Source organism: Arachis ipaensis, chromosome B6, assembly GCF_059453495.1.
Source record: "Arachis ipaensis isolate K30076 ecotype BB chromosome B6, ASM5945349v1, whole genome shotgun sequence".
Lineage (NCBI taxonomy): Eukaryota > Viridiplantae > Streptophyta > Magnoliopsida > Fabales > Fabaceae > Arachis > Arachis ipaensis.
In genome coordinates this window covers 117,427,858-117,450,467 of record NC_142441.1, presented here as the reverse complement: position 1 = coordinate 117,450,467, position 22,610 = coordinate 117,427,858, and the positions used below count along the sequence as shown (strand labels likewise).

The window sequence follows — 22,610 nt, the reverse complement described above, 5'->3', positions numbered from 1 at the left end:
GGCGTCCCAGGAGGTCTTCCTCCTTGGGATTCACGTCCTCCTCTCCCTCATTGGGTTCGGTCATTTTGGTTATGTCAATAGCCTTGCACTCTCCTTTTAGATTCTCTTCTGTATTGCTTGGGAGAGTACTAGGAGGGATTTCAGTGATCCTTTTACTCAGCTGGCCTACTTGTGCTTCCAAATTTCTAATGGAAGACCTTGTTTCATTCATGAAACTTACAGTGGCCTTGGATAGATCAGAGACTAAGTTTGCTAAATTAGAGGTATTTTGTTCAGAGTTCTCTGTCTGTTGCTGAGATGGATGATGGAAAAGGTTTATTATTGTTAAACCTGTTTTTTCCACCATTATTAAAGCCTTGTTGAGGCCTTTGATCCTTCCATGAGAGATTTGGATGATTTCTCCATGATGGATTATAGGTGTTTCCATAAGGTTCACCTAAGTAGTTCACCTCTGCTATTGCAGGGTTCTCATGATCATAAGCTTCTTTTGCATAAGAAGCTTCTTGAGTACTGTTGGATGCGGCTTGCATTCCATTCAGACTCTGAGAAATCATATTGACTTGCTGAGTCAATATTTTGTTCTGAGCCAATATGGCATTCAGAGTATCAACTTCAAGAACTCCCTTCTTCATAGGCGTCCCATTACTCACAGGATTCCTCTCAGAAGTGTACATGAACTGGTTATTAGCAACCATGTTAATGAGTTCTTGAGCTTCTGCAGGCGTTTTCTTTAGGTGAATGGATCCACCTACAGAAGTATCCAATGACATCTTTGATAGCTCAGATATACCATCATAGAAGATATCCAGGATGGTCCATTCTGAAAGCATGTCAGAAGGACACTTTTTGGTCAGCTGCTTGTATCTTTCCCAAGCTTCATAGAGGGATTCACCTTCTTTCTGTTTGAAGGTCTGAACATCTACTCTAAGCTTGCTCAGCTTTTGAGGAGGAAAGAACTTGGCTAAGAAAGCCGTGACCAACTTATCCCAAGAGTTCAGGCTATCTTTAGGTTGAGAGTCCAACCATATTCTAGCTCTGTCTCTTACAGCAAATGGGAAAAGCATGAGCCTGTAGACTTCAGGATCTACTCCATTAGGCTTAACAGTATCACAGATCTACAAGAATTCAGTTAAGAACTGAAAAGGATCTTCAGATGGAAGTCCATGAAACTTGCAGTTCTGCTGCATCAGAGAAACTAATTGAGGTTTCAGCTCAAAATTATTTCTCCAATGGTAGGAATGGAGATGCTTCTTCCATGTAAATTGGAATTTGGTGCAGTAAAGTCACCAAGCATTCTCCTTGCATTGTTGTTGGGTTCGGCTGCCATCTCCTTTACTTGTTCAAAATTTTCAATCAAGTTGTCTCTGGATTGTTGTAATTTAGCTTCTCTTAGTTTTCTCTTCAGAGTCCTTTCAGGTTCTGGATCAGCTTCAACAAGAATGCCTTTTTCTCTGTCCCTGCTCATAAGAAAGAGAAGAGAAAAAGAAAAGAAGAGGAATCCTCTATGTCACAGTAAAGAGGTTCCTTATTGTTTGTAGAAGAAAAGAAGAAGAGAAAAATCTGAACTCAGAAAAAGAGAGAGAGGGTTCGGACTTTTGGTGGGTGAGGGAGAGATGTTAGTAGATGAATAAATAAATAGAATAAGATGAGAGAGGAAAAAAATTCGAAAATAATTTTTTTGAAAAAGAGTTAGTGATTTTTGAAAATAGTTTTTGAAAAAGGTTAGTAATTTTCGAAAATAAAAATCAAAAATTAAAATAATTAGTTAATTAAGAAGAGATTTTGAAAAAGGGGGAAGATATTTTCGAAAATGAGAGAGAAAGAGTTAGTTAGGTGGTTTTGAAAAAGATAAAAACAAACAAAAAGTTAGTTAGTTAGTTGAAACAAATTTTGAAAAGATAAGAAGTTAGGAAGTTAGAGAAGATATTTTGAAATCAATCAATTTTTTTTTTTGAAAAAAAATAAGATAGGAAGATATTTTTGAAAAAATATGATTGAAATTAGTTTTGAAAAAGATTTGATTTTTAAAATCACAATTAATGACTTGATTCACAAGAAATCACAAGATATGATTCTAGAACTTAAAGTTTGAATCTTTCTTAACAAGTAAGTAACAAACTTGAAATTTTTGAATCAAAACATTAATTGATTATGTTATTTTCGAAAATTTGATATAAAAATAAGAAAAAGATTTTTTTGAAAAATATTTTTGGAATTTTCGAAAATAACTAAGAAATTTGAAAAAGATTTGATTTTTGAAAAAGATGAGATTTTTAAATTGAAAATTTGATTTGACTCATAAGAAACAACTTGATTTTAAAAATTTTTGAAAAAGTCAACTCAAATTTTCGAATTTGATGAGAAAAAAAGGGGAAGATGTTTTTTTTATTTTTGAATTTTTATGTGAGAGAGAAAAACAAGAAAAATGATGCAATGCATGAAAGTTATGGATCAAAACAATGAGTGCATGCAAGAATGCTATGAATGTCAAGATGAACACCAAGAACACTATGAAGATCATGATGAACATCAAGAATACATTTTTGAAAAAAATTTAATGCAAATAAAACATGTAAGACACCAAACTTAGAATTCTTTAATGCTTAGACACTAAGAATTCAAGAATGCATATGAAAAACAAGAAAAGACACAAAACATGCAAATGCAAAGATCAAACAAGAAGACTTACCAAGAACAACTTGAAGATCATGAAGAACACTATGAATGCATGAGAATTTTCGAAAAATGCAAGATGCACATGCAATTGACACCAAACTTATAACATGACTCAAAAAATATTTTTGATTTTTATGATTTTCTAATTTTTTTTGTATTTTTTCGAAAATTATTTGAAAAATAAAAATAAGGATTTCAAAATCTTTAATATGAATTCCAGGAATCTTATGCTTTTTAGTCTAAAGCTCCAATCAAAGGGTCAGGCATGGCTTAATAGCCAGCTAAACTTTAGTATGTAACTCAGACATGACACGCCTGACATGCCCTACAGTCGTATTAGACATGGCTTTACAGCCAGCCAGGCTTCAACATGCTTCATGAAACACTAGAATTCATTCTTAAAAATTCTGAAGGAAAATATATTTTTGAAAATATTTTTTTTTAAAATTTTTTTTTCGAAAACAAAGGAGAAAATTTTGAAAGAGTTTTGAAAAATTTTTGAAAAGAAAAAAAAAAGAAAATTACCTAATCTGAGCAACATGATGAACCGTTAGTTGTCCAAACTCGAACAATCCCCGGCAACGGCGCCAAAAACTTGGTGCGCAGAAATTGTGATTACACTTTAATTATGTAAAATTCATTGCTCTTTCTTTCCCTGGTAATGGCGCCAAAAACATGATGCCAATACCATGGTTCACAACTTCGCACAACTAACCAGCAAGTGCACTAGGTCGTCCAAGTAATACCTTACGTGAGTAAGGGTCGAATCCCACGGAGATTGTTGGTATGAAGCAAGCTATAGTCACCTTGTAAATCTCAGTCAGGCAGATATAAAATAGTAATGGGGTTTTCGAAAATAATACTAAAATAAGGATAGAAATACTTATGTAATTTATTGGTTAGAATTTCAATTGAGCGTGTAGAGATGCTTTCGTTCCTCTGAACCTCTGCTTTCCTGCTATCTTCATCCAATCAGTCTTACTCCTTTCCATGGCTGGCTTTATGTGATGCATCACCATTGTCAATGGCTACTTTTGGTCTTCTCTCGGGAAAATGATCCAAATGCCCTGTCACGGCACAGCTAATCGTCTGGAGGCATCACCCTTGTCAATGGTTACATCCTATCCTCTCAGTGAACATGGTCAACGCACCCTGTCACGACACGGCTATTCATCTGTCGGTTCTCGATCATGCTGGAATAGGATTTACTATCCTTTTGCGTCTGTCACTACGCCCAGCAATCGTGAGTTTGAAGCTCGTCACAGTCATTCAATCATTGAATCCTACTCGGAATACCACAGACAAGGTTTAGACCTTCCAGATTCTCTTGAATGCCGCCATCAATCTAGCTTATACCACGAAGATTCTGGTTAAGAGATCTAAGAGACACTCATTCAATCGAAAGTAGAACGGAAGTGGTTGTCAGGCACGCGTTCATGGGGAATGATGATAATTGTCACGTTCATCACATTCAGGTTGAAGTGCGAATGAATATCTTAGAAGCGAAATAAGATGAATTGAATAGAAAACAGTAGTACTTTGCATTAGTCTTTGAGGAACAGCAGAGCTCCACACCTTAATCTATGGAGTGTAGAAACTCTACCGTTAAAAATACATAAGTGAAAGGTCCAGGCATGGCCGAATGGCCAGCCCCTCTGATCTAAGAACCAGGCGTCCAAAGATGTCTAATACAATAGTAAAAGGTCCTATTTATAATAAACTAGTCACTAGGGTTTACAGAAATAAGTAATTAATGCATAAATCCACTTCCGGGGCCCACTTGGTGTGTGCTTGGGCTGAGCTTGAGTGTTGCACGTGTAGAGGTCCTTCTTGGAGTTGAACGCCAGCATTTGTGCCAGTTTGGGCGTTCAACTCTGGTTTTGGATCCTTTTCTGGCGCTGGACGCCAGAATTGGGCAGAGAGCTGGCGTTGAATGCCAGTTTGCGTCATCTATCCTCGAGAAAAGAATGGACTATTATATATTGCTGGAAAGCCCTGGATGTCTACTTTCCAACGCAATTAAAATCGCGCCATTTTGAGTTCTGTAGCTCCAGAAAATCCATTTTGAGTGCGGGAAGGTCAGAATCCAACAGCATCAGCAGTCCTTCTTCAACCTCTGAATCTGATTTTTGCTCAAGTCCCTCAATTTCAGCCAGAAAATACCTGAAATCACAGAAAAACACACAAACTCATAGTAAAGTCCAGAAATGTGAATTTAACATAAAAACTAATGAAAACGTCCCTAAAAGTAACTAGATCCTACTAAAAATATACTAAAAATAATGCCAAAAAGCGTATAAATTATCCGCTCATCAATAATCAGGTTTTCCACCATCAAAGATAATAAATTTATTTATTAATCAATCTATATATAAATTTAACATTACCATAAACAAATAGAAAAGTTAAATCATAAATAACATCTTTGACGATGTGCTGCCTACAACCAGTTTTGATTACATATAAGAGCATTCACAGTATCTTCAAGAAGACTACCACGATGAGGAGTAATTACTCGACCACTTGTGCTAAAAGAAGACTCAAAAGCAGCAGTAGACACAGGGATAGAAAATATATCTCTCGCAATTCTTTGAACTGTTGGAAATCTAGTCGCATTCACTTTCCATTAAGCTAAACTATCAAAGTCGGCGCTCAAAGGAAGAACATCTTCCTCTATATAATGATCAAATTCAGTCTTCACAAATGAACCATTTTCCCTCTTCTTTTGTCTAATATACACCATGCTGCCAGGCCTATTTGGTGGCTTGGTGCTATTATGTGGTGTATGATAGCTGATTCTATATCCTAGCAAATTCTTAATATTTATCTCTCTCATTTTAAACCCATGATTATTATTTTACTTTAGACCATGGTTTTTGCATGCTTTATTTTTCTCATCTTATTATACTAAACATATTTGTGTTTAAATAAATCAAGTTAGATTAGTCTACTGGTTAGTTCACCAATCTGTTTAAATAAGTGTTGGGGATTCGAATCTCGCCTTGTGCATGCACCAATTATTAGTCAGCGATAAACCCTTAAATGGAGCTTGTTACCGCGGCGGATTAGTCCTTAGTCTGGCAGATTGAGAAATACTGCGAAAAATAAAAAATATTTGTGTTCAAATAAAACCGAGCCAAATTTGACTCAAATTGACAGGGTCCAAGTGTTGTTTTTTCAGTTGGACCGGGCCATGAGCATGATCTAAGTTGTAACTATCATCTTGGGGCCATACCAGTGTTTTTGTCTAAGTTTATAAAGTATTTTGGGCTTTCTTAGTGTTTTGGTATCATCTTTGTGGGATAGACCCATCCCACCTAATTACTATTCTTAGGCTGTAGTTCTCGTTAGAAGATAAAAGATTCAAGTCCCAAAAAAAGATAAAAGATTTATTTTTATTTTTATTTTGTTTTGCATGAGATAAAATCAGTTTTGAAAATTAAATTTAAATTGACTTATTTGATTTGCTAAAAATACGTTTAAATTGGAAAAAATCAGCTTCGAATTTTGTTGCAAAAAATATTGCTTATGCTAACTTTATATTAGTTTGTTACATGAGCAAGATGAGATAAAATCAATTTTAAATTTAAATTTAAATTAATTATTGTGATCTGATTGAATTTTGAATTGAATTAGATTGGATTTTAACATGATTAAAAATAAACTCTCGAAAATTCTTTACAAAATTAACCAGAAATTGAGTATTTTGTGAAAATTGAGTGATTAGAGTGGTGAGGAAGCAAGACTACAATGGCTTGGGGTAGTATTAAGCTGTATCCACTTGTCCTTTTTCTTTGTTTTCTCTTGCTTAGTAGATTTTAGTTTTATTCTTGTTCATGTACTTTGCAGAAAATCAACTTTAGAATTGGTCACTAAATACTATGTATGAAATCACAAGGATTTTATCGTCCACTACAAAGGCACAAAGCTTCTACAAGCTTGTGTTACTTCTAAAAGTGAGAGATTATATCAGCAAAAATCAAGAGCTGCATTATCTTTTATTTTGATCACTCGCAAGGGCATCACTCGTACCTCAAGCATTCTTCGATGGAATTGTGTTTCCACTCTGTGAGGTATATATAGAATTTAATTTTAATGTATTATCAATGTAAAACTGTTTTACACGTGCATCCTATCACATAACGTCATATTAGCAAAAATAACTATCTTGTGAATGATAATCCAAGAGAACGGTTATGATTCTAGGACTGTGCAGAATGGTTATAATAATAGTCACTTATTTTGACCCCTAATTTTGTTGTTCTGATAAGTTAATCATACATTATATTTGTTCATGTTTATTTACTAGGTTCTATTGTTCAGGTGATTTCAGTTAATTCTTAATTGATGGTATAGGCTTTGGTGCAGTGTAAAACATTGTTTGATTTCAAATATGTTCAGCCAAACATGTCAAATCATCTAAGGGTTCAGAATATCATAGATGTCTTCATGAAAATAACCAATTTCTTAAATGACAAGTGCATCTTTTATATATATATATATATATATATATATGTGTGTGTGTGTGTGTGTGTTTATCTAATCTAAGAAATTAGAAGGACTAAACAAACAAGATTTTTGTGCTCTAAATAACTTATACTTATGATATGCAGTCAGGAACTTGCACTGTGAGGGAAGCTATATATGTTGGGTCCATTATAGAGGGGGACTTTGTTCCTCCACTTGTTTCCAGGTATGTTAGCTGAGGCACTCTTTGAATATAAATATAAAAATTATTATGTGTACACCAAAATCAGTTAAAGTGTAATTGTGCATAAATACATATATTGTTTTACTTGTATTTTGTATTACTACATCTATTTCATATTAGTAGCTAATTTTAGTGTACACCTGGAATGGTTGAATAAATGTATTAATAGCAATATTGGCTTCACTCAAACTTGTCAATTTGTTTACAGCTTTGCGTTATTGAAGCGGGCAAGCATGGAATATTCTGGCACTATAAGGTATTTCTTCTTTTTTTGTTTATTGTAGTATAATATGTTCAAAGCTAAGAAAGAGACAATATATATTGTAACGGTAATGTTAGGGAGACAAAAAGAAAACAACAACCAAAACTTGCCTTATTTAGCATTCATTAATTATTACAACAATTAATGAACAACAATTAATGAATGCTAAATAAGGCAAGTTCTGGCTGTTTTTGGCTAATTTATTTTGATTACCAAACATTTATGATATTATAAAGTATAGTTAATAATTTAACAATTGTCTACTATGAATGTACACACATACACAAAAGAGGTGGCATAGCTTAAAATGCAGTTTGCTAAAATGTTATATTTAATGGGAACTAGTTGTGATAATAACTACAGCTATTTCATGAAGATTTTGTTGGAGAAAGAACCTGATCTGCGTGATCCTGATCCTGATCCAGCTGTTAATGCATTAATGGATCACTTTATGAGATTTCTTACTAAAACTAGACAACTTCCTGTGTTATGGCACCGATCACTTCTTGCATTTGTGAATAGGTCACTGATTCACTCTTTTTTGTTCCAAGTTGTAATTATCATTCAGTAGTGATGCACTTATTTGATATTTCTTTCTTTCAGGTACAAAAATTAACTACAAGACCAAGATAAAGATCGTTTAATGGTTCTATTGCAAAAGCATGAACCACTGGGTGCAGAGTCTCTGATGGGCTTGTTTCCTTTACTTCCATTTGTCATAACTCATAATTAACTGATATTAATTTCTCGTATTGCAATTTACGCGATATCATTAGAGGCTAAACGATAACTAGCTGCTTCAGATCTTCAATGAATCTTTTGAACCTGGCATACCATAATATGAAGCTAAGATATCTGTACCCAAGTTTCTTTTTTTTATTTTTAGATATTAACAGAGTTAAGTTTTGACTTTGGCAAAAATAATGCACTTTATTTTCCCTTCTGTTAATGTATTAGTGCTGATTTTGCACCTTTTTCTAACAGGAACTTGTTTTCATTATGGTAAAATCTTATTGAGTTGAATCTTTAACTGAAGATTCTTCATTCACAGTTGCAATATATAAATGTGACAAACAAACAAAAAGATTTAGAAATTAAATTAAGGAATATTAATTTAAAGTTATAATCTCACCATTGCATGCATGGTTTGATCATTCAAGACACCAAATTTGAAGAATGTGATCCTTGTATTCCACCTTCTTATATTAAGATCTTTAATGGTTTTAGATCTTCATAAACTTTTGATAGAGACTTAGTTTTTCTTCCTCCTTCTCCTCTTCTAAAATAGTGGCAAGTCCGGCTTGTTTTGTGATTCGCATTTTCATTATCCGTTGTTGCAACAACTCATTCTCCTCGTCGTCATCAAGATATCGAAAACACATATGAGAAAAAAAAGTTGAGATTGCTGTTGTCATGGTAGGCATGCAAGGCAACAAAAATATTATAAATATCACTTCTATAAAATAATTTTATCCTCATTATTATCACTTCTACTTCTACCTTTTTTTTTTGTGTAACCATACTTTATCACCAGCATTATCTCCTCTACTGTCATCATCACCTTAACATTAACGTTATCTTATTTAGTTTCTTGTTCGATGCTATTTTTTTTCCTTTAAAAGGTCTTAGTACTACAATTACTTTTTTTTCCTACGACATCATTTTTAGCAATTATTTTTCTCCACTTAACCACCACTGGTGAAAGATTTTTCCAGAAATAAACTTATTAATAGTTTGTGGGAGTTTAAAACCTCCACAAATTACAAATAAAACTCCCCACAAAACTAATTTTTGTTACTATTTAACAAAATTTTTAACAGAAGGGTCGTATTATCTTAAAATGAAAAAGTTAAGGACCTAAGTGTTCCTTTTTATTAGACAATGGGCTCCTTGTCCTTCAAGAAAATGGATAAAGGCCAGTTTGGGTCTTTACTCAAAGTAAGAATATGAACAGGTAAGGCTAAATTTTAGATTTTCAAAGATGAATGGGAAGAAATAGTTGAATGAAATATATTTTATAGCTCAAACCTATTAAATAGAAATAACATTAAGATTGAATACATAGAGTAATTTAAAGAGAAATAAATATTTAGACAACATGAGACTAAAAAAGAATTCTATGGCATAACGTAAAGATAGAAAGTTACAAGAGGATAAAAATGTAATAAAAATCTTATAATATAATACAAAGATAGAAGGTAATACTATTTAAGAAAAAAATTTTCTGTGACAAAATAGAGAAATGTCAAATATCTAAAGATGATTTCAGAATTGTTAGTTTTTCTTCTAATATATTATAAATAGATAAATAGGTAATAGTAATAATAATAAATAGATAAATAGCTTTGAATATGAAGCATAGTGATCCAATTAAAAAAAATAGAAAACCATATTATTAGTTTATTACCTTGATTTGGCAACCATAGAAACGTTCCTCAAGTTGCAATTATATTGTATCTCTCAGATAATTAAAAACAAAATAATTGTCGATTCAAAAGAAACCTATCATAACGTGGAAGGCAGAGACCACGTGAAAATGTAAAGGCATTGTCTATTGGCACAACATTTTTTAACCTTATATTGTTACCATGATTCATGTGCAACTACATGTTCCTATAGTTTTTATATGTTATTACCATTATTATTGTTATCAATAATCTCATAACATTATATATATTGCCATGATATTTTCATACATACATGTGCTGCAACATGATGTTCCTCGTTTATTTAGCCACTTTTATATAACTAATTAATTTTCAAAGAAGAATTATTAGATCAAAGCCAGCTTGCAACTCCATAAAACCTTTGCTGAAAAGCCATTCACTTGCTGTTGCTAAGATCATATCATGGTTGGTGCACTTGTTGAAGGAGCTTTGCTCTTTGGCTTCATTAACATTGTCTTTGACAGGTTCATTACAACGGATGCGGTTAACCTGGTCTTGGGCAAGAAGCTCGGTCCTGACTTAGTTGAAAGGCTGAAGATTTCTCTGCTTGCTGCTGAAGCTCTGGTTAGTAATGTTGACTACAAGCAATAGGACAACCCTTCTGTGAGGGAATGGCTTAACAGTCTGAAGGATGCTGTTTATGTAGCTGATGACTTGCTGGATGCTATCCTCACCAAAGCTGCCACTCGAAAGGATGTACGTTTTTTCTAGGGGTGGCAATGGGTAGGATAGGGTAGAGTTTGAACCCAATCCTAACCCTACCCGTGGGTTGAGAAATACCCAACCCTAACCCTTCTTGTACTCAACCCGCAGGTATCCGACTCTACCCGCGGATTGACAAAAAGAAACATCATTATTATGTAATGTAAAAATCTAAAATGCATAGAAATTAAAAAATTCAATTCAAACATTCAAACAACACAAATTATCCCACAAATAACACAACTATCTCATACACAACATAACTATCAAATATTTAATTACACATAAAAGTCTTTGCCTAAGTAAATAACATAAACATAAATAAACTCCATGAGCATTCCATTTGTTGCAACAACACCATCATTAGTCTATGACCTCAGATACAGCATTATCATCATCATCATCATCATTTGCAGTTTGATAATCAGGTTTTCCACCTAAAAATCAAAGATAATATATTTATTTATTAATTAATCTATATATAAATTTAACATTACCATAAACAAATAAAAAAGTTAAATCATAAATAACCTCTTTGACGATATGCTGCCCACAACCAGTTTTGATTACACATAAGAGCTTCCACAGTATCTTCATGAAGACTACCACGATGAGGAGTAATTACTCAACCACTTGTGCTAAAAGAAAACTCAAAAGCAACAGTAGACACAGGGATAGAAAATATATCTTTCACAATTCTTTGAAGTGTTGGAAATCTAGCCCCATTCACTTTCCACCAATCTAAAATATCAAAGTCGGCACTCAAAGGATGAACATCTTCCTCTATGTAATGATCAAATTCAGTCTTTACAAATGAACCATTTTTCCTTCTTTTTTGTCTAATATACAACTGGTAAGCAGCATCATCATCTTGCTCTGCATTCATCTGTAGCTCTGGTACTCTGGAATCTTCAAATGCAATACTTGAATTAGACGGATTCTGTTGATACTCATGAAGTAAGTCATAGCATATTTGTTTGATCCTCTCAATCTTACTTGAGCATTCATCTTGATTTTGACATAACATTGAGAATTTATACTCAAGCCTGGTAAGCTTATACCTAGGATCTAGAATGACAGCAACACCCATCATGCCATGAATTTCTTCCCAATACTTATCAAATTTTACCCTCATACTACGTGCCATATTACTAATCAGTGGATTTGAAGAAGCCGACCATTTTTTCAAGGCAACATTTATATCACTTACTTTGTTAAAATAAATGTTGGCTGTTGGAACTTGAGTACCAAAAAATAATTGTCACATCATAAAACAACTTTAATTTACCACAAATTTCTTTAGCAAGGTCCCACTCCTCATTGCTTGGCAAACTTTTGTAATTAGGATCCTTCTGTCTTAATCGAGGAAACACATTTCGTTACAACCATGCAGTCTCTAACATCACATAAGTGGAGTTTCGTCTAGTTGGACAATCAAGAACTAATTTTTTTGTAAATTGAACATTTGACTTACTACACCAACTCACAAAGGTTTTATATTTTTTAGGGGTTGAAGTCCAATACACCACACTACCACAAATTTTTTCACACTTTTCTTAACCAAATTTAGACCATCTTTCACAATTAGGTTCAAGATATAAGCACAACAACACATATGAAACATGGACCCCCCAACAACAAATATTTTGAATCTAAGTGCCCCAACAACTCATTAATCTTAGCATCATTAGTAGAGCAATTATCCAATATAATCGTTGACAATTTTCTATCTATGTTCCACTCTAACAAAAGTTTTATTAATGCATTCGAGAGCACTTCACTCATATGAGGAGCGGGAACATAAGTAAAACTGAAAATCGTTCAAAAAATTTTTTTCAATTATTATCTAAAAGATAAATTAATTTCAAGTAAAAAAGATTAAAAGCCATATCAATTACTAGAAGTATAATTTAGAAGATTGCCTTAATACGCACAATTGTAAAATCCATGAAATATCAATGTAGTGTGCCGTGACAACCATGTATCCTTTTTCTTAGTTGGAAATCCACATGTCGGTTGTAACTGCTACTCGACTATCATTTCCATCCATTAGCTTAGTCATGTTAAGCTTCTCTAACTGATACATTTCAAAAATGTCCTTCTTGATTGTGTTTCGGCTAAGCACCTTAAAAGTTGGTTGTAGTGTTGCATATACTTCCTTCATTCCAACATGTTCCACAAAAGATAAAGGGTACTCATGCATACATATGGCCTTGGAAATACACCTTCTTGTATAAGATTGATCAAATACAAAAGCATCCACAACACTTCTTGCATGTTTAGACAATAAATCAGCAATTGTTGATTGCCTAAAGTTTGCTAATTTGGTCCTTTTACGATAGTAGAGCACATGATTCTTCAAATTTGTAGTTCCATTTCTTCGATTTGCTCCAAGAACTTATTTGCAATTGTTGCATTTTGCCTTCAACTCTTTTCCCTCTTGAAATCGACTAAAGTGTTGAAAATAAACACTCTTCAAGCTCGATTTGTTGCTATTCTCAATGGAAGCGGACTCATCTGGAATAAAATTAGCGGTTGCTTCCACCAGGAGTTCTTGTTGTTCTTTTGCAGCCACATCATGTGCCACAACATCCATGTTGGTACTTGATATTTCGAAGTGAATTCTCTACAAATATATATAAATGTAATATGTTTAATTACACTTTGTACAGATATACCAATTACAACCAGTCCAAATAAAATCAAATTACATAATCAAATTACACACACATACATATAAAATAAAATAAAAAGAAAAAAAAAAGAAAAAAATCATCTTGTCATAGCTAGTAAAAAATTCTATTTTCTAGTCACAGTATTTCAACTTCACTCTTTTTGGAAATGTATAAGAAATTAAGAATTATTGTCAAAGAAATGAGTCAAAATTAATTAAACAAGTATTACTAAATAAAAAACAAAAAAACAATTAGCGTTTAAGTATTCATTAGAGACAAAATTTAGCAAATAAAAATACTATTGTATGTTAATTGGTGAATTATATAGGTTATCTCTCCATTAAAATTTTCAAATTATTTTCTAAATGAGCATATCGCCCAGAAGAGCATATTATCCAAAAATGAATACTAAACGAGGAAAGAAACTTTTCCATTTTCCTTAAACTTGTGAAGCTAAGTATAATTAACAAGCATTGAAATATGAGCCTGAAAACAATGCAAAGACAAGCATTCAGAGTCAGTTCCATGAAACATAATGAACTATGGCCAAATGTTCTTATATCATCACCTTCCCCAAATATCCTCACCGATGTATGTTAATTAACCCAAGAAATTACCAAATCAGAATTAATGAACTATGGCCAAATTTATCAAATACATACACGTACTGTACACACACACACATATCTAATTAAAATAAAATTAAAGCATACAAACACAAACGCACACTACGCGCACACACATACATATCGAATTAAAATAAAATTAAAATTCAAATTAAATAATAACTGAGTTTCAATTTTGAAAGCAGATACATACTTTTAAAGTTTTAGCACGAGGAGTAGCGCTGAACAGAAGAACGACCGAATGAAGCACAGGGTAGGGCGCTGAACAGGGGAACAACGCAGGGAAGTTGAATAGAGAACCGGCTTCGTGAACAAGCTGGCAACAAGAGTGAGGGGAGACTACAACACCACCGACGACGCAGGTAACGTGAGTAGAGCCGGCGACACGGTCAGAGTGCGGAGAGATTTGGATTTGAGAATTGAGAGAAGAGGGTTAGGGTTCTTGTGCCACTGAGGGAGTGGCTATGAAATAAGGGATGTAATCTAAATGATTGAGACCACTAGGTTGTTAAAAGTTGTATTTATATCTCATTAAATGAGAAATACATTTTATAAAAATAAATGAGCCAACATTATAAATTTATAAATTTGGTTCTATGGCTAAGAACCTTTTGCACATGCTGAAGGTCCTTGGTTCAACTCTGCTCAACCCGCACCTACCCGCTCCACGCCCAACCCTACCCATAGCGGATCGGGTTGGGTAGGATCCAAGCTGCTAGGCTTAGTTGGTGGCTTTGTGCTGTTATGTGGTGTATGATAGCTAATTCTATATCCTAGAAACTTCTTAATATTTATCTCTCTCATTTTAATCCCATGATTATTATTTTACCTTAGACCATGGTTTTTGCATGTTTTATTTTTCTCATCTTATTAGACAAAACATATTTATGTTTAAATAAATCAAGTTAGATTAGTCTACTGGTTAGTTCACCAATCCGCTTAAATAAGTGTTGGAGATTCGAATCTCGTCTTGTGCATGCTGCAATCTATTAGTCAGTGATAAACCCTTAAATGGAGCTCATTACCATGGTAGATTAGTCCTTAGTCTGACAGACTGAGAAATAATGTGAAAAATAAAAAAATATTTGTGTTCAAATAAAACCGAGCCAAATTTGACTCAAATTGACTGGGTTCAAGTGTTGTTTTTTCGGTTAGATCAGGCCATGAGCATGATCTATGCCCTAACTATCATCTTGGGGCATACCAATGTTTTTGTCCAAGTTCATAAAGTATTTTGGGCTTTCTTGGTGTTTTGGTATCATCTTTACGGGCTAGGCCCATCTCACCTAATTACTATTCTTGGGATGTAGTACTCATTAGAAGATAAAAGATTCAAGTCCAAAAAAAAAAAGATAAAATGTTGATTTTGTTTTGTTTTGCATGAGATAAAATCAATTTTGAAAATTAAATTTAAATTGATTTATTTGATTTGTTGAAAATACGTTTAAATCGAAAAAAAATAAGCTTCCAATTTTGTTGCAATAAATACTGTTTATTCTAACTTTATATTAGTTTGTTACATGACCTAGATGAGATAAAATCAATTTTAAAATTTAAATTTAAATTAAAAATTATGATCTAATTGAATTTTGAATTGGATTAGATTGGATTTTAACATGATTAAAAACAAACTCTCGAAAATTCTTTACAAAATTAACTAGAAATTGAGTATTCTATGGAAATTGTGTGATTAGAGTGGTGAGGAAGCAAGACTACAATGGCTTGGGGTAGTATTAAGCTGCATCCACTTGTCCTTTTTCTTTGTTTTCTCTTTCTTTGGAGATTTGATTTTTGTTCTTGTTCATATACTTTGCAAAAAATCAACCTCAAAATTGGTCACTAAATGCTGTGTATGAAATCACAAGGATTTTATCATCCACTACAAAAGCACAAAGCTTCTACAAGCTTGTGTTGCTTCCAAGAGTGAGAGATTATATCAACAAAAATCAAGAGTTGCATTATCTTTTATTTCGATCAGTCGCAAGGGCATCACTCGTACCTCAAGCATTCTTCGATGGAATTGTGTTTTCACTCTGTGAGGTATATATAGAATTTAATTTTGATGTGTTGTCAATGTAAAACTGTTTTACACGTGCATCTTATCACATAACATCATATTAGCAAAAATAATTATCTTGTGAATAATAATCTAAGAGAACGGTTATGATTGTAGGACTGTGTAGAACGGTTATATATATAGTCACTTATTTTGACCCTTAATTTTGTTGTTCTAATAAGTTAATCATACATTATATTTGTTCTGTTTATTTTACTAGGTTCTATTGTTTAGGTGATTTCAGTTAATTCTTAATTGATGGCATAGACTTTGGTGCAGTGTAAAACATTGTTTGATTTCAAATATGTTAAGCCAAACATGTCAAATCATCTAAGGGTTCAGAATATCATAGATGTCTTCATGAAAATAACTGATTTCTTAAATGACAAGTGCATCTTAGATATATGTGAGTGTTTATCTAATCTAGGAAATTAGAAGGACTAAACAAACAAGTCAATGTTTGTGCTCTAAACAACTTATACTTGTGATATGCAGTCAGGAACTTGCACTGTGAGGGAAGCTATATATGTTGGGTCCATTCTAGAGGGGTCTTTGTTCCTCCACTTGTTTCCAGGTATGTTAGCTGAGGCACTCTTTGAATATAAATATAAAAATTATCATGTGTAAACCAAAATCAGTTAAAGTGTAACTGTGTATAAATACATATATTGTTTTACTTGTATTTTGTATTACAACATCTATTTCATATTAGTAGTTGATTTTAGTGCACACTTGGAAAAGTAGAATAAATGTATTAATAGCAATATTGGCTTCACTCAAACTTATCAATTTGTTTACAACTTTGCATTATTGATGCTGGCAAGCATGGAATATTCTGGCACTATAAGGTATTTCTTCTTTTTTTTTTATTGAAGTATAATATGTACAAAGCTGAGAAGGTGACAATATATATCGTAACGGTAATGTTAGGGAGACAAAAAAAACCAAAACTTGTCTTATTTAGCATTTATTAATTATTACAACAATTAATGAATGCTAAATAAGGCAAGTTCTAGCTGTTTTTGGCTAATTTATTTTGATTACCAAACATTTTTAATATTATAAAGCATAGTTAATAATTTAATAATTGTCTACTATAAATGTACATACATACTCAAAAGAGGTGGCATAGATTAAATGCAGTTTGCTAAAATGTTATATTTGATGGGAACTAATTGTGATAATAACTGCAGCTATTTCATGAAGATTTTGATGGAGAAAGAACCTGATCTGCCTGATCCTGATCCTGATCCAGCTGTTAATGCATTAATGGATCACTATATGAGGTTTCTTACAAAAACTAGACAACTTCCTGTGTTATGGCACCGATCACTTCTTGCATTTGTGCACAAATCACTGATTCATTCTTTTCTGTTCCAAGTTGTAATTATCATTCAGTAGTGATGCATTTATTTGATATTTCTTTCTTTCAGGTACGAAAATCAACTACAGGACCAAGATAAAGACTGTTTAATGGTTCTATTACAAAAGCATGAACCACTGAGTGCAGGGTCTCTAACGGGCTTGTTTCCTTGACTTCCATTTTTTTGTCATAACTCATAATTAACGGATATTAATTTCTCGTATTGCAGTTTACGCGATATCATTAGAGAGCTAAACGATAACTAGCTGCTTCAGACCTTCAATGAATCTTTTGAACCTGGCATACCATAATATGAAGCTAAGATATCTGTACCCAAGTTTATTATTTTTATTTTTAGATATTAACAGAGTTAAGTTTTAACTTTGGCAAAAATAATGCACTTTATTTTCCCTTCTGTTAATGTATTAGTGGTGATTTTGCACCTTTTTCCAACAGGAACTTGTTTTTATTATGGTAAAATCTTATTGAGCTGAATCTTTAATTGGAGATTGTTCACTCACAGTTGTAATATATAAATGTGACAAACAAACAGAAAGATTTAGAAATTAAATTAAGGAATATTAATTTAAAGTTATAATCTTACCAAATGCATGCATGGTTTGATCATTCAAGACACCAAATTTGAAGAATGTGATCCTTGTATTCCACCTTCTTATATTAAGATCTTCAATGGTTTTAGATCTTCATCAACTTTTGATGAAGACTTCGTTTTTCTCCCTCCTCCTCCTCTTCTAAAATAGTGGCAAGTCCGGCTTGTTTCGTAATTTGCATTTTTATTATCCGTTGTTGCAACAACTTATTGTTCTCATTGTCATCAAGATACCAAGAACACATGAGAAAAAAAAAGATGAGATTGCTGTTGTCATGGTAGGCATGCAAGGCAACAAAAATATTATAAATATAACTTCTATAAAATAATTTTGTCCTCATCATTATCGCTTCTACCTCTACTTTTTCTATTGTGTAACCATATTTTATCACCAGCATTATCTCCTCTACTATCATCATCACCTCAACATTAATGTTATCTTATTTAGTTTCATGTTTGATGCTATTTTTTTCCTTTAAAAGGTCTTAGTACTACAATTACCTTTTTTTCCTACGACATCATTTTCAGCAATTGTCTTTCTCCACTTAACCACCTCCGGTGAAAGATTTTTTCAGAAATAAACTTAGTAGTTTGTGAAAGTTTAAAACCTCCACAAATTACAAATAAAATCCCCCACAAAACTAATTTTTGTTACTATTTAACGGATTTTTTAACAGAAGGGTCGTATTGGCTTAATATGAAAAGGTTGAGGGCCGAAGTGTTCCTTTTTATTAGACAAGGGGTGCCTTGTCCTTCAAGAAAATGGATAAAGGCCGGATTAGGTCTTTACACAGAGTAAGAATATCAAAAGGTAAGGCTGAATTTCAAATTTTCAAAGATGAATGAGAAGAAATAGTTGAATGAGATACATTTTATAACTCAAACCTATTAAAGAGAAATAACATTAACCTATCATCATCATCATCATTCGCAGTTTGATAATCAGGTTTTTCACCTAAAAATCAAAGATAATAAATTTATTTATTAATCAATCTATATATAAATTTAACATTACCATAAACAAATAGAAAAGTTAAATCATAAATAACCTCTTTGACGATATGCTGCCCACAACCAGTTTTGATTACACATAAGAGCATTCACAGTATCTTTATGAAGACTACCACGATGAGGAGCAATTACTCGACCACTTGTGCTAAAAGAAGACTCAGAAGCAACAGTAGACACAGGGATAGAAAATATATCTCTCGCAATTCTTTGAAGTGTTGGAAATCTAGCCCCATTCACTTTCCATCAAGCTAAAATATCAAAGTCGGCGCTCAAATGATGAACATCTTCCTCTATGTAATGATCAAATTCAGTCTTCACAAATGCACCTTTTTTCCTCTTCTTTTGTCTAATATACAACTGGTAAGCATCATCATCATCTTGCTCTGCATTCATCTGTATCTCTTGTATTGTAGAATCCTCAAATACATTACTTGAGTTAGACAGATTCTGTTAGTACTCAGGAAGTAAGTCATAGCATATTTGTTTGATCTTCTCAATCTTACTTGAGCACTCATCTTGATTTTGACATAACATTGAGAATTTATACTCAATCCTAGCAAGCTTATACCCAGGATCTAGAATGACAGCAACACCCATCATGCCATGAATTTCTTCCCAATACTTATCAAATTTTACCCTCATACTACATCCCATATTACTAATCAATGGATTTGGAGAAGCAGACCATTTTTTCAAAGCAACATTTATATCACCTACTTTGTTAAAATAAATGTTGGCTGTTGGAACTTGAGTACCAAAAATAATTGTCACATCATAAAAAAACTTTAATTTACCACAAATTTCCTTAGCAAGGTCCCAATCCTCATTGCTTGGGAATCTTTTGTAATTATGATCCTTCTGTCTTAATCGAGGACACACATTTCGATACAACTATGCAGTCTCTAACAATCAAGAACTAATTTTTTTGTCAATTGAACATTTGACTTACTACACCAACTCACAAAGGTTTCATGTCTTTTAGGGGTTGGAGTCCAATACACCACACTACCACGAATTTTTTTCCACACTTTTCTTAACTAAATTTAGACCATCTTTCACAAGTAGGTTCTAGATATGCGTACAACAACGCATATGCAACATGGAACCCCCCAACAACAAATATTTTGAATCTAAGCGCCCCAACAACTCGTCAACTATAGCAACATTAGTAGAGCAATTTATCCAATGTAATAGTTGATAATTTTCTATCTATGTTCCAGTCTAACAAAACTTTCATTAATACATTCGAGGGCACTTCACTCGTATGAGGAGCGGGAACATAAGTAAAACTGAAAATCGTTCAAAAAAATATTTCAATTATTATCTAAAAGTTACATTAATTTCAAGGAAAAAATATTAAAAGTCATATCAATTACTAGAAGTATAATTTAGAAGATTACCTTAATACGCACATTTACAGAATCCATTAACTATCAATGTAGTGTGCCGTGACAACCATGTATCCTTTTTCTTGGTTGGAGATTGATGAACAGAATTTTTGATGGTATAGAATTTCACAATTGAAATCTCGTCGAAGTATAGTTTCTAAACCAGTCAATAATTCTTTCATACAAATATTTGTTTGTCACAAGTAATAAACCCCATAAAATTATAAACCGAAGTATTTAAACCTTGGGTTGTTCTCCCTAGGAATTGCAACAAAGTGTTCTTGTTATTGGTTTTGAGTTATGTTTGGGGTTTTGATAAGAGACATGAAAGATAAATGGCAAGGAAGTAAAATAATAGTTACAAAGGTTTTGGCAAGGTTTGGTGGTCAAGGATCTTTATCCCTATCACTAACCACAACATGAGAATTTGCAAGGATCAATCCCATTAAGTCATCCTCTAACTAGGTAAAGGAAAGTCAAATGAGCTATATCAATCCAAGTCCATAAGTCCTAGCTCTCCACCAATTCAATTAGTGAGACCTAGAGTTAATGGCTCCTAATCATCAATCACTTGGATATTAGTAACTCAAGAGTTCCTAAGTTACCTTTCCAAGCCAAGAGCATAAAATTCTACTCTAACATCCTTCCAAGCATTTCATCAAACACTTGGAAGGCATAAAAGGAAAGCATAGTAAAATTACAAGGAAAGTAAATCTACACTACTCAATTGCAAGGAATTAAACAACAACAAATCAAATCAACAATAAAGGAACATGAATCATAAATTGCATTAAAGGAAAATAGAAGAACAAAAGTGTATCAACATGAAAGTAGAGAATTACAAGAATTGAAATACAAAACTAGAAAGAGCAGAAGTAGAGGAAGAAGAATTGATAAAGGAAAAGTAAATCTAAGCATGAAATTAACCTAGATATAAGAAATTCTAATCTAGATCTAACCTAATCCTAATCCTAGAGAGAAGTGAGAGCTTCTCTCTCTCTAAAACTCACTAAAACTAATCCTAATGTGTGTAGTGGTGTGTAGTTCATGTCTTCCCCTCCATTCCTTGGTCTATTTAGCCTTTTCCTGCCAAAAACTCAGCTCCAAATGGGGCCAGAAATCCTCCAAAATCGCCAGGCACGAGTTCTTCTTTAAAAATCACGTGCGGCCTTCGGCGCGTACGCGCACAGTGCGCGTACGCGTCCCTGGAGCATTTTGCAATCCGTGCGTAGGCGCGTAGTGCGCGCGCACGTCCATGGGCTTTCTCCAAATCTTTGGCTTTTCATGATTTCTCCACTTCGTATGCTTTCCTTTCACTCCTTTGATCCCTTCCTAGTCCTTTTCAATCTTGAAATCACTAACAAACACATCAAGGCATCTAGTGGAATCAAAGGAAGATAAAAATCATCAAATTAAAGGTCTAAAAAGCATGTTTTTACATCTAAGCACAAATAAGGAGACAATAACAAAATCATGCTATTTCATTGAATAAATTTGAGGAAAGGTTATCAAAATGCTCTAAATTCAACACAAGATAAACCCTAAAAATGGGGTTTATCAACCTCCCCACACTTAAACCTTAGCATTCCTCATGCTAAACCAAGAATGAAGCAAAGGGTATGACATTTATTCAATGCAACTAAACTATCTAAATGCAAACTATCTAAACGAATGCAATCGCTTGGTCAAAACAATTCAACTTCCAAGAGAACATATATAAGCATAAGGGCTAGAGTAATGAGAATAAAAATCCAACCCACAATTGTATTGAATTATCAAATAGGATTTTCAACTTGCATGAATAAGAATGAGTATGGTGAATACATGTAATTGAGCAATCGAACCCTCACCGGATGTGTATACGCTCTATTCACTCAAGTGTTTAGGGGTTGATTCACTCAATTCCCCTCCTAATCATGCTTTCCAAAATTTGTTCTTCATCTAACAATCAACAATCATTTAATGCATGCATACAAATGTCATGAGGTCTTTCTCAAAGGTTGTAATGGGGTTAGGGTCAAGGTAGGATCATGTATGGTTAAGTGGACTATAGTTTGAATCTTTGATGAGCTTAAACTTTCCC

General features: G+C 33.2%; 1 protein-coding gene and 1 non-coding gene across 2 annotated transcripts; one reads left to right on the top strand and one right to left on the bottom strand.

The window, feature by feature from the left end:
* The first annotated feature begins 824 nt into the window (after nt 1-824).
* Nucleotides 825-932, top strand: LOC148562439 (small nucleolar RNA R71). Its single transcript, XR_015887632.1, has one exon. It is a non-coding gene; the product is annotated as a small nucleolar RNA R71 (small nucleolar RNA).
* A 10,229-nt stretch (nt 933-11,161) lies between these two features.
* On the bottom strand, nt 11,162-11,945 carry LOC148562438 (zinc finger BED domain-containing protein DAYSLEEPER-like). Its single transcript, XM_088490889.1, has 2 exons — nt 11,432-11,945; nt 11,162-11,235 (listed from the first exon to the last, which is right to left on the bottom strand). The coding sequence occupies exons 1-2, from the start codon at nt 11,943-11,945 to the stop codon at nt 11,162-11,164; spliced, it is 588 nt and encodes a 195-aa protein (XP_088347015.1).
* Between the last annotated feature and the right edge of the window lie 10,665 nt (nt 11,946-22,610).